General features: G+C 40.2%; 1 protein-coding gene across 4 annotated transcripts in view; it reads right to left on the bottom strand.

Moving 5' to 3' along the window:
* Window positions 1–298: 298 nt before the first annotated feature.
* Window positions 299–12,654, bottom strand: part of LOC106140260 (unconventional myosin IC) — a 53,987-nt gene continuing 41,631 nt past the window's right edge. For all 4 annotated transcript variants that reach the window (XM_060947276.1, XM_060947278.1, XM_060947277.1 and 1 more), the window contains 11 exons: window positions 12,052–12,193; window positions 11,115–11,232; window positions 10,201–10,314; window positions 9,297–9,538; window positions 8,121–8,277; window positions 6,743–6,855; window positions 5,900–6,027; window positions 4,694–4,912; window positions 4,083–4,183; window positions 2,765–2,867; window positions 299–1,602 (listed from right to left, as the gene is read on the bottom strand). In XM_060947276.1, coding sequence (XP_060803259.1) covers window positions 1,588–1,602; window positions 2,765–2,867; window positions 4,083–4,183; window positions 4,694–4,912; window positions 5,900–6,027; window positions 6,743–6,855; window positions 8,121–8,277; window positions 9,297–9,538; window positions 10,201–10,314; window positions 11,115–11,232; window positions 12,052–12,193 — 1,452 coding nt within the window. In that variant the 3' untranslated portion in view covers window positions 299–1,587. The remainder of the gene's footprint in view (window positions 1,603–2,764; window positions 2,868–4,082; window positions 4,184–4,693; window positions 4,913–5,899; window positions 6,028–6,742; window positions 6,856–8,120; window positions 8,278–9,296; window positions 9,539–10,200; window positions 10,315–11,114; window positions 11,233–12,051; window positions 12,194–12,654) is intronic.

The following is a 12,654-nucleotide window of genomic DNA, read 5'->3' as shown; positions in this document are numbered from 1 at the left end:
AACCCTGCCCGATCCGGGAAGAAAATGTTGGGAAACTTGGGTAGTTTCTACTCATATCGGTTTTTTGCTTAGATAACATAATAAAAATATGTTTCTCGCCAGGAAAAAATATTTGTATTAAAATTTTGTTTTGTGAATAATGCACAACTACAAAATATATGGAATCCTGATTTTAAAAAAAATGGTTAAATTTATTACGTTTTTTGAAATTGTTACTTTCTTTTCGGATCTGACAAAAGTTTTTTGTTACATATTGATTGAGAAATTCTGGACAGGGTAAAAATGAAATAACGTAGAAATATATCAAAATACATTTATTCAATAATAAAATGACTGCAAAGGAACTGGCGTTAAAATTAAGGCACACATTCGCCTGTATTTAAGAATTTGGCCATAAACCTAGGTTCCTTAAGGTTTATTTTAAACCTTCGGTTTTTTAATACATTGAAGGTGATTCTTATTGTTGAAGGAATTTCTAATCATTTCAAAAATATTTTTTTTTTAAATATCTATGTTTAAAGATCCTTTCGAACCTGTGAAGATGGGTTGGCTCTTATTGATTCTTAGTAAAAAATTAATTGGACTAACTTCTAAGGCATAGTGCATCGCGCCTCTGAAGTCTCCTTTTCACTCTCGTATGTAAGTCAAGTTAATTTACTTCAAATCTTAGCATTAACTATGTTGTAGGTGTAGTATGACATACTTAAGCTACAAATTACTATCAATAGGCACCTTCGATTCAGCTAACATTATCGTTTACTTGACACGAAAGTTATTTTTTAATTCTGTATTCCGTACCAAGTGGTAGACGTTGTTAGGCAGCGTCCCCACTACTTGGTTGACTGTCCGTATAATAATCTGATGTCACGGGCAAGTTCGTACTGGGCGTAGCAAGGGAGGGCTAGCCCACCTCAGAATGAATGATGCCCAAAATTTGGAATTTTTCGTAAAGAACAGCCCTTTACCTTTTTCATATATCCCAGGATTCCGAAAGATTTGTTTATACGCCCGTGCATGTGGGAACATAGCCAGTGTAATGTAGTTAATTTTAACATTTACCTAAATATTTATTGATTTTTGGCACGGAAATCATAAAGCACTATGTATGATACGATATTAATCTTTTATGTAACGTAAATCAAGTGCATAAAAATGGTAAACGTTAATTAATTCTTGATCAATGTTACTAATAAGATATTTATTATAATTCGTTCATGATTTTTATGGCATATATATAAATATTAAGTACTTTGTACGTAAAACTATCACATCTTTACAATATAAAACTAAAAGTATGTTATAAAAATAAAATCATACACATGAAATAAACATTGGGTACCTATAAAACTAAAAATCATTTTTAAAATTATCAATTTGAATATTTTCTATTACAACTAGAAAAAATACTATTATTATTTTCAATATGGCCAATATTCTGAAGTGTCACAATAATTTTCAATCTCGTTGTGCTTAAAAATTACAAATAAATTACATATGTAGGTAGAATGGAAAAGTTCTAATACAATGATTTTACAAAACGTAGCTTCGTTATCGTCGGTCGCAAATGGTATTTTCTCAATATTGCGTTTATGGAGTAGCAACCTGTAAGAAAAATTGAGGATAAAAATCAAGTGCGTATTTTTTGTGACAATGATTCAATATATGGATACATACCTACATAAATCTTTTTAAAATTGGCAATCCATAAAATATATAAATATATTTTTTTCATAAAATATATAAATATATTGTAAAGTTGACGTTGTTGAAGAAAATGCTGCAGTGCAGTTTGTTACCGCTTCATCTGCACTGACGCCTTGGAAGCGGCAGTAAACTTAGTTTTTAAGTAATTTATTTGACGTCAACCAATGTTGTTAAACCATACGTTTTGACAATTATTAAGCGATAAATAGTATCCTATAATAATGAATAAAAATTTTGAATTTGAATTTTGAATTTTTTGAATTTGGATGTAAGGACAAAAAGAGTATGAGAATCAAATTTTATCAGTGATCACATCGCTTATTGATGGATTTGATTTGACCGTTGCAGCCCCACCTGCATAGGCAGCTGCGTAGGCATCTTGATACGCCCATGGTAAGTATGGAGAATATATTTCAATCAACTTTAACAATATAAACCGCCTCGCGACTGATGGTGTTTTGTGTGATAAGAATTGTCATAGTTTTTACGGTTGCCAGTTTTTGGTTTGATGAGTTAGGGCTTTGTTTCTAGGGTTAGGTTTAATAATAAGAGTTTTATCCTATTTTACAACATTCATTGGAACAGTGGCAGTTCCTACAAGAGCTAAAGTTTATAGCTTTATCCGTTATAACAATGCAATGAAAGAAATTCCCACGGGAGCCAACTCCCTAGCAGAGGCTAATTGGACATTCATACATACATATGCTCACATCTACATCCCTTGTGGGGTAGACAGAGCCAACAGTCTTAAAAATACTGATAGGCCACGTTCAGCTATTTGGCTTAATGATAGCATTGATATTCAAATAATGACAAGTTGCTAGGCCTTAGTCGTCTTTTACGACATCAATGGGAAAGAAGTAGAGTGGTCCCCTTCTCTTTTTCGTACTGGTGCCGGGAACCACTCTGCACGGCAAAGGCCAATTGGAAAATGAAATAATCTGTATAAATAAGCCATACTTACAGCGGACATGGACTTTCAATCTTTCAAGACAGTCGGCTCCGTCTACCCCGCACGGGATATAGACGTGTCTATAATATAGTATAAATGAATTCTTACCACGAGCAGGTTGCCGCTCTTGGCACGGTGTATGGTGGGCTGCGGGCCGTTGGTGACTTCGATGCTGCCCGCCTGCTTGCCGTTCACCATGTTGTGGGCGATCCTGGGTAAAAGAACTGGTCAAGTGTGTGTCGGGCCACGCGCCTTATGGGGTTCACATCCTACTACTATTATAAAGGCGAAAGTTTGTATGGATGTATGGATGTTTGTTACTCTTTCACGCAAAAACTACATAACCGATTACCATGAAATTTGGTATGTAGGTAGCTGAAGACCCAGAATAACACATAGGCTACTTTTTATCCCAGAGTTCCCGCGGGATTGATAGGGTTTCCATGCGGACGAAGTCGCGGGCGGCCTCTAGTACAAACATACATATCATCACAGAGCCAACAGTATTGAAGACCGATCCTGAGAGAAAACACTGGTCAAGTGTGTGTCGGGCCACGCGCTTTATGGGGTTCACATACATACATATCATCACAGAGCCAACAGTCTTGAAAAGACTGATAGGCCACGTTCAGCTGTTTGACTTTATTATAGAATTGAGATTCGAATAGTAACAGGTTGCTAGCCTGTCGTCTAAGAGAAGAATCCCAAGTTTAGAAGCCTATCCTATTAGTCGCCTTTTACGACATCCACGGCGAAAAGATGGAGTGGTCCTATTCTTTTTTTTTTATTGGTGCCGGAAACCACACGGCTAACCATGATCGATCCAATACGGGTTAGGTTCTCCTGCAAAGGTTGCGGAGGTCAGACGGGAGTCGCTTCGTGTGTAAACCTGACTCACCCAATCCAGGATCTATGATCAAAGGCATACCCCAGGCTCCTCTCTCTCCTGATGAGGATGCAACTGGGACCAAAGCCGGGAGGAAGAAGTAGTATTTGTTTTGGTAATTGGTACCTATACCTATATTGCCTATATAGGTACATTGGAATTTGTATAGGTAACCACTTCTGAATAAAGGTATATTTTATCTAGTAATCTACGACTCAATACAATTAAGACCAATTTTTTTGGCTTTTCTTGAGCAGTCCTGCTGTGCAGATACAAATTGTGGTTTGACGTCGAACCAGACGCTTCGTGAGTAAAGGATATTAAGCTGAGGAGAAAGTTGGTCGCTTAACATAGCGGAGGGTGCAACAGGGAGAACACACACAACTCTCATATTATCGTGTTCCCAGTTGCACCTTCTGTCATTAAGCACCGAGGCCTGGGGTCAGCTTTCCTTCTCTAATTCCACTTCCTCCGGTCTACCACGTCTCGGGAACACTTTAAATGTAAAAAAAACAACTTAAAATGACAACAGTGACTCACGTCCTAGTATCGACGATGTCGATGAGCTGAGGTTTCTTGGTGTAGTCCGTGACGATAGTCAGTGCCTCCACCAAGTAAGACACGGAGATGATCAGGTCACCCTGGAACAGACACACCACATATTAATTTACATACATATGGTCACGTCTATATCCCTTGCGGGGTAGACAGAGCCAACAGTCTTGAAAAGACTGAATGGCCACGTTCGGCTATTTGGCTTAATGATAGAATATTAATTTTTTTGACTTTATTTATTTCTTATTATTTATATCTTCTTTATTTTTTTATATATGTATATTCTTTTGACCATGATTCTGGATTGGGTCAATCAGGTATTGACACGTCTGGCCTCCACAACCTTTGCATCAACATTAAGAACATACTTACATACATATAAAAAAACCACGCCTTTTTCCGGAGGCAGAGACTACGTCTTTCCACTTGCCACGATCTCTGCACACTTCCTTCGCTTCATCCACATTTTAAATCTCTTCATGCAAGCTCGGCGGTTTCGGGTACTCCTGACCTGACCCTTTGCCAGGACGTCCTTAATTTGATCAAGATACGTTCGTCTAGGCTTTCCCACTACGTTACTTATATTTAACGCTCACCTTGTCTTTCTTCAGTTCCTGCGGTATCTTGACCAGGATGAGGCTATCCGACTCATTGGTGACCACAACCTTCAGCTTTTCCAAGGGAAGCCGGTGCTTCAGCTTGTATGTCTTGCGACTGGAAGCGTCTAGCACGTAGAGAGCTTTGTCGGAAGCGATAAGCGCGCGCTCGCGAGGCTTGTAGCCGCGGCGGTCGTATTTCACGGCTTCGCAAGAATACTGTGGAATGTAACAGGGTTAAGACCACTTAACCCTTTACAGTTCAACTTTGCAAGGTATACTCAGTTGGACTGTAGAGGCGTTGATAGATTAGTCCACATTCTATTCTAAGTTTAATTGATATTGGGAAGTTGACGTTCTTGAAGAAAATGCTGCAGTGCAGTTTGTTATCGCTTCTTCTGCACTGACGCCTTGGAAGCGGCAGTAAACTTGGTTGTAAGTAATTTATTTGACGTCAACCAATGTTGTTAAACCATACGTTTTGACAATTATTAAGCGATATGAAGTATCCTATAATAATGAATAAAAATTTTGAATTTTTTGATTTAAGTATGTGAAAAGATTAATTTCACACTTCGCAAAGGTGATGAGGCCGCCCGCCATTTATCTGATGGTCAGAGAGACCTCCAGAAAGCCCAACTTCCTGATGTGACAACCAAGGATTAACCTGACGCAAAGTAGTGAGGAGACCCGACTCCAAATAATACGATAAGGTCTGGACAAAGAAGATGTGGCGACTTCACTTACGTCACACGCCATCAGCCAATCATAGAGAGAATACGACTCGCTCAACCAATAGCAGCGATGAGTCTATGGCAACATCTCAAATGTCACACGCCAGCAGCCTATTACAGCGCGTATGCTAAATCGCGATATTGAAGTTTTCACGGATTGGGGCCTCCGATTCAACTCAGCCTAAAGTTGGAGGATACGCAGCTGATATGGGAATGTTGTGATGTGAAAGAAGATACAGTGACGAGAATAGAAAAAGGAATGCCTAGATTGTTTGGTCATGCGGAGACGATAAAGCAAGCAGGTTGATCTCCAGTTATCCCTTATTCGCCTTTTACGACATCCATGGGAACGAGATGGAGTATCCTATTCTGAAGTTCCTGGCACGGAAGAGAAATAATTATGCTGGTAACGTGGGAAAGTATCCCTCCGGAAAAGAGGCGTGTTATTATATGAACCTCTGTGTTAACTTACAATGAGCTGTTCCCCGGCCGGCCATGATGGCGACGCCATGAAGGTGTTCCTGAGGGTCTGGTGCTCAGGAGTGAGGCGGTCGCTCACGAACCGTTCACGGATGCTGCTCGGGTAACTGTTCTTCTTGCCTGGTAGAAAGGGTACGAATTATTTACTAATACTTAAATTGTGCCGTGTGGTTCCCGGTTCACTAATACAAAAAAAGAATTGCACCATTCCATCTCTTTCCCATGGTTGTCGTAAAAGGCGAATAAGGGATAGGCTTACAAATTTGGGATTCCTTTTTAGGCGATGGGTTAGCGACCTGTCACTATTTGAATCTCAATTCTATCATTAAGCTAAAAAGCTGAACGTGGCCATTCAGTCTTTTCAAGACTGTTGGCTCTGTCTACCCCGCAAGGGATATAGACGTGACCATATGTATGTATGGTTGTATGTATGTACTTAAATACATATAATCACGTCTATATCCCTTGATGGGTAGACAACGTTTACAGTCTTGAAAGACTGATAGGCCACGTCCGGCTGTTAGGCCTAATGATAGAATTTGGATTTAAATAGTGACAGGTTGCTAGCCCATCGCCTAAATGAAGAGTACAAATTGTATAACGCCTAACGCTTAGTCGCCTTTTAAGACATCAATGGGAAAGAGATGGAGTTTTTGTTAGAGACTTTTTGTTATTAGTGCCGGGAATCACACGGCACAATAGAGCTTAAATAAATGAGACTTACCAAATCTAGGATCACAGTCAAAAGCGAATCCAGGGCTCCTTTCAAGAGTAGTAAGTAGAGAGAATAACCAATATTTACCCCAGAAAGAAGAAGAAGGTAATAAAAACTCACCCTTGAAGATGCTCTCAGCCAGCACTTTGAGCTCGAACTGCTTCTTGTTCTCCGGAGACAGCGCCAGGCGATACTTCCGGGATAGATGCGCGCGATGCAAGCGTTGGAGTTCCCTGGGGAATGGCCTCAGTTAGGAGAGTGATTTAAGGGAAATTGACCATGTTTTTGAAGGTGTGGCGACGTCACAAATGTCACACTAACTGTCAATCATAGCGATAAAATGACGCGTTCTGTCAATAACAGCAAAGAGTCTAAATCGCGATTACAAGATTTCACGGATTGGAGCATAAATACAACATCCGACTCAACATCGTCGGAGCCGCGGTTCCCCAGGCATACCACGTCTAGTCAGGCGGAAGGTCTTCCCTTTGGCGCCTCCTGGTACAATGAGCAAAAGCAAAAGTATATATAGGACTGTCGATAGCATTGATATTTCACTAGACGGCCTCTGTGGCGCAGCGGTAGTGCGCTTGTCTGAGTCACCGGAGGTCTCGGGTTCGGCCAGGGCATGATGAGAAATGAACTTTCTCTGATTGGCCTGGGTCTTGGACGTTTATCTATACAAGTAGGTATTTATTATAAAATATAGTATCTTTGAGTTAGTATCTCGTAACACAAGTTTCGAACTAACTCGTACTTCGAGGCTAACTCAATCTGTGTAATTTGTCCCGTATATATATTTGGTATAATAGTATAAAAAATTGGTCAGCGGTTAAGGGAATTTACCAAGATATGTATGTCAGTCATTACTTTCCTTTTAACACATGCCGCGTCCCAAGCCCTGACTCAGGATCTAAGGCTATAAAGTAAGTTCCAGTTATTTCAAATCAATTCAAATATTTTATTTTCTCTCAAATCTTAAGCAGTAACTACATCACATAGTTAAGATTATGAGAGACTGGTGTCTGAACTAAGCAGATGCTTGTATCTCAGGAACATTAGCCTCTCCCCACTTGTAGTTAACATAACTCATATGTAAACGAAATCAAAACTATTTAAATACAAATACTAGCATGGCCCGCGACTTCATCCGCTTGGAATAGTTATTGTGGGCATCATTGAAGCCCTCAAGGATGAATCATTTTCTCCGTTTTTTTTTTCACATATTCCATTATTTCTTTGCTTCTTATAGTTGCAGCGTGATGTTATATAGCCTTAAGCCTACCTCGATAAATGGTCTATTCAACGCGAAAAGAATTTTTCAATTCGAACCAGTAGTTCCTAAGATTAGCGCGTTCAAAAAAAAAAAACTCATCAGCTTTATTACATTAGTATAGAATAATATAAGATAGGGTTCAGCAGTTAAGCTGTGGAATATAAATACATTCGCATTTATTAAATAGTATTAAGGCGTACATATACAGTAGAAAAAACATACTTGGATGCCTCTTGGCAGGTAGCTGGACAGATGGGCCACGAGAGGTCCAGGATCTTGGTGGGGAGCTGCTTCGACAGCCTCTTCAGCCAGTGGACCTTCGCGATGCCCAGGAACCGGCGGTTTTCTGGCGTCTCCGGCCCGTTGCGGGTGATGAAACCTGATGAGGAAATAAATAGATATATTCAACGGTCCACTAAGTTTATGTCACGCATGGGTTTGTGCTTCAACCAATTACGGCGAACCCAGTTGAGCTCATCATCATCATTCCTCATGAGGAATCTATGCGACATTGATAAGTAGTTGCGATACGCTGGGTGGTAAGCCAATGAGGCTCTTCGGATAAGCTTAACCCGAGCTCAACATTTTGAAATTCATGCAGTTCCTGTTCAGAGGGCCTGATGCGGGTGAATAATTCGTGGGGTAAGTACAACACAATCCAGAGGTTCGACGAGCTTCCAGAAATCGGATCCCATAGAAGGTACTGTTTCCTCTGTCAGCATCCCCATCCAACTTATAAGCCTTCACCTGGACTGACTTTAATGGATGTATAATATGGTGTTTCCCCAACTTTCACGAAAGAACTGATGAGCCCAGCTCCCATCTCCTCCTTTCCTAGAGCTTCTGCGCCAGGAACCTTTGAACCCATTTCCGCATATGCAGATGAAGGTATCACCTTACGCCTGAAAAAAGACCTGATAACTCCAGCAGATCATCTCCTCCTCTTTTTCAGCTTCTGCCCCTAGAATCTTTGAACCTAATTCTGGACTATAATAACTACGGCCCTTATCTTTAGGTACTATTTCCTATGCCAGCATCCCTTCCACCGACCTATAAGCCTTCCATTGATTGTTTTGCACCCATACATTGTTGCGTACCTTTGATGAAAGACCTTATGACCCCAGCTCCCATCTCCTTTTTTCCTAGAGCTTCTGCGCCAGGAACCTTTGAACCCATTTCCGCATATGCAGATGAAGGTATCACCTTACCCCTGAAAAAAGACCTGATAACTCCAGCAGATCATCTCCTCCTCTTTTTCAGCTTCTGCCCCAAGAATCTTCGAACCTAATTCTGGACTATAATAGCTGCGGCTCTTATCTTTAGGTACTGTTTCCTCTGCCAGTATCCTCTCCAACTTATAAGCCTTCTACTTGATTAAGTTTCATGGATATTGCATACCTTTGATGAAAGATCTGATGACTCCAGCCGCCCATCTCCTCCTCTCTTTCAGCTTCTGCGCCAGGAACCTTCGAACCCATTTCTGGACTATGATAGCTGCGGCCCTCATCTTAAGGTACTGTTTCCTCTGCCAGTATCCTCTCCATCGGCTCTGGATGATGGTCGCGATGTCGTTCTTCTTCGTTTGGAACGCGTCTTCTGTCTCGAACAGAGTTTTAGGGAAACGAATGAAGATTTTCGTGCTGTGGAGAAGAGATATAAAAAATTATAACCAATAGAAATAATAATAGGACTTGGGATTCTACTTTTAGGCGATGGGCTAGACACTTGTGTCACTATTGGAATCTCTATTCTATCATTGAACTGAGCTGAACGTGACTATCAATCTTTTCGAGACTGTTGGCTCTAGCGTGATTGTATGTGTGATTGTAGAAGTAATTGAGCATTATTTGTTGATCTTTTGGCAATTTGCAAATGAGACGATTAAAAATTCCTGAAATTTTAATACTAGGTCTACAAAGCTATTATATATGTATATATATATTAAACATAATTATAATATTTTTAATTTCTAAATCAAAGCTAAAACTACTTATAAAAAAGATGATTACAAACAAAAATTTAATTTACAAATTGTACTGTCCCGCATGTTGATGCTATATCAACATGCGGGAATGTGCCCAGAAGGCTGGCAGCATTGTCAGTGAATTTAAATACTAGACTCTGCGACTACTTTCGGACGACTATTCGACTATAAAATTTCTGATAATTTATCTTCGTGTCAACATTGTTATTTATTCCAAATTTAAAACATTGAAGTAGTAAAATTAAAAGTACCTAGTAAGATGTAAGTATTAAGTGAGAGCTAGTACGGTATACAAAGATGAGCTAAATGATTACTGACTTGCCCATCCTGTAATCTTCTCTCTCGTACTTGAGAGCGTTGACGAGCACCTGGACGCCATCTCGCGGCGCGCCGCGGTAGTTGGGCCACGTGTCCGAGCTCAGGCATTTGTACCTGATGGAAACATATTATTAATCATCAAATTCCGTGCCGTGCGGTTCCCGGCACCAATAGAAAAAGAATAGGACCACTCGCATCTCTAAGGGTAGGTTTATAAACTTGGGATTCTTCTTTTAGGCGATGGGCTAGCAATCTGTCTGTATTTGAATTTCAATTATATCTTAAAGCCAAATAGCTGAACGTGGCCTATCAGTCTTTTCAAGACTGTTGGCTCTGTCTACCCCGCAAGGGATATGATGATTTTGTAATTTAGTAGAACGTCGGTGGTCAAATCTGTAAGGTGCCCGGTTAAAATGGGTGTTGCGCAGAAAGGCACAGGTTCAAATCCTACAGTTCCAGACCATGTTACCAATGACTATTAAGTTATGTACATTAGTTTGAATACTAACCGATGATCTTACGGTGAGGGAGGGCATCGTGAGGATACCTGCACATTCAGGCATGACTATATGTGTTACCATAATCCGATACGGGTTAGGTTCCCCTGCAGAGGTTTCGGAGGTCAAATGGCAGTCGCTTCGTGTAAAAACCTGACTCACCCATCCAGGATCCATGGTCAAAGGCACACCCCGGGCTTCGCTCCAGAGTGGTGAGGATGCAACCGGGACTAAAGCCAGGAGGTAGAAAAGATACAAGGTAACTAATGCTAGAAGGCTGATAACGTGTGTAAAGGCCGACGAAAGGAACTTATAACCATACATACATTCATATAGTAAAGTCTATATTCCTTGCGGGGTAGACAGAGCGGACAGTCTTAATAAAGCTAGTAAGTGTAAATATTTTATAGGTATTACCTCTCCAAGAAGGCTTCATAAGTACGTCTGTATGCGAAACCAGCTCGCCTCACCCTGAGGTTCTCCATCAGCCCGAGGTACTTGACCTGGTGAGAAACCAGCTTCTCGTCGAATTGCACTGGAATATTTAATACATTTGAAATATACGGGACAAATTGAGTGAATTATTAATCATCAAATTCCGTGCTGTGTGGTTCCCGGCACCAACAGAAAAAAGAATAGGACCACCTCCATCTCTCTCCCATGGATGTCGTAAAAGGCGACTAAGGGGTAGGCTTATAAACTTGGGATTCTTCTTTTAAGAGATGGGCTAGCAACCTGTCACTATTTGAACCTAAACTCTGTCATTAACCCAAACAGCTGAACGTGGAACTATCAGTCTTTTCAAGACTGTTGGCTCTATCTACCCCGCAAGGGATATAGACGTGATTATATGTGATGTGTCAAATTGAGTCAGGTTCGAAGTGAGTTCGAGACTTTTGTTACGAGATACTAACACAACGATACAATTTTTTACGATAAATACTTATTATACATATAGATAAACGTCCAAGACCCAGGTCAATCAGAGAAAGTTCGTTTCATATTGTGCCCTGGCCGGGATCCGAACCTCCGGTGTCACCGACAAGCGCACAACCGCTGTGCCACAGAGGCCGAAAAAACTTAGGTATTCATTAATGTTTATTATTTTTCGGTATTTTTTAATGATGAAACTTTGTTTATTAAGACTTAAAGGGCACGTTTAGCTATAACTTCATGATGGAATCGAGATTCAAATAGTGAAAGGTTGCTAGCCCATCGCCTACAAGAAGAATCCCAAGTTTATTAGCTTATCCCTTAGTCGTCTTTTACGACTTCCATGGGAAAGATATGGAGTGGTTCTATTCTAAAGTGTCAAAAATCACACGGCACGTAGTCAAAGAAGGGAATCTCATACTGGGTGCCTTAAAATCGTTGGGTTTGATGCAACGGATGTAGGAAGGCTCCTTGCTGCTCAGGATCTTGATCAGGTCGTTCAGGGAGTTCTTGAATTGAGTGATGGCAGTCTCTGGACGCTTCTTGCTTCTTAAGTTGAGGTCCTGTAATGAGAGTTAATTTAAATGTTTTGAACATCACATACATATGGTCATGTCTTTATCCCTTGTGGGATAGACGGAGCCAACAGTCTTGGAAAGACTGATCGGCCACGTTCAGCTATTTGGTTTAATGATTGAATTGAGATTCATATAGTGATAGGTTGCTAGCCCATCGCCTCAAAAAAGAATCCCAAGTTTGTAAGCCTATCCTTTAGTCGCCTTTGATAGTGACATTTTAAGAAGATTAATTCAGTAGATAATCCGCGAAGAGATAACAAACAAACAAATAAACTTACTTTCGCATATTTATAATATAAGTTGGGATGTAACATTTTTTCCAAAGAAAAAAAGAATTATAAATACGTTTGACAAAAGTTTGACTTAACATTAAGGAAGGAATTAGGAAGGAAGAAGGAACAAAGAAGGAAATAGGAATAAAGAACTAGGTACAAGGAACTACGAAC

The sequence above is a fragment of the Amyelois transitella genome, chromosome 13, assembly GCF_032362555.1.
Source record: "Amyelois transitella isolate CPQ chromosome 13, ilAmyTran1.1, whole genome shotgun sequence".
NCBI classification, from domain to species: domain Eukaryota; kingdom Metazoa; phylum Arthropoda; class Insecta; order Lepidoptera; family Pyralidae; genus Amyelois; species Amyelois transitella.
The sequence above is the reverse complement of the archived record's forward strand: the minus strand, read 5'-3'. Positions and strand labels throughout refer to the sequence as shown.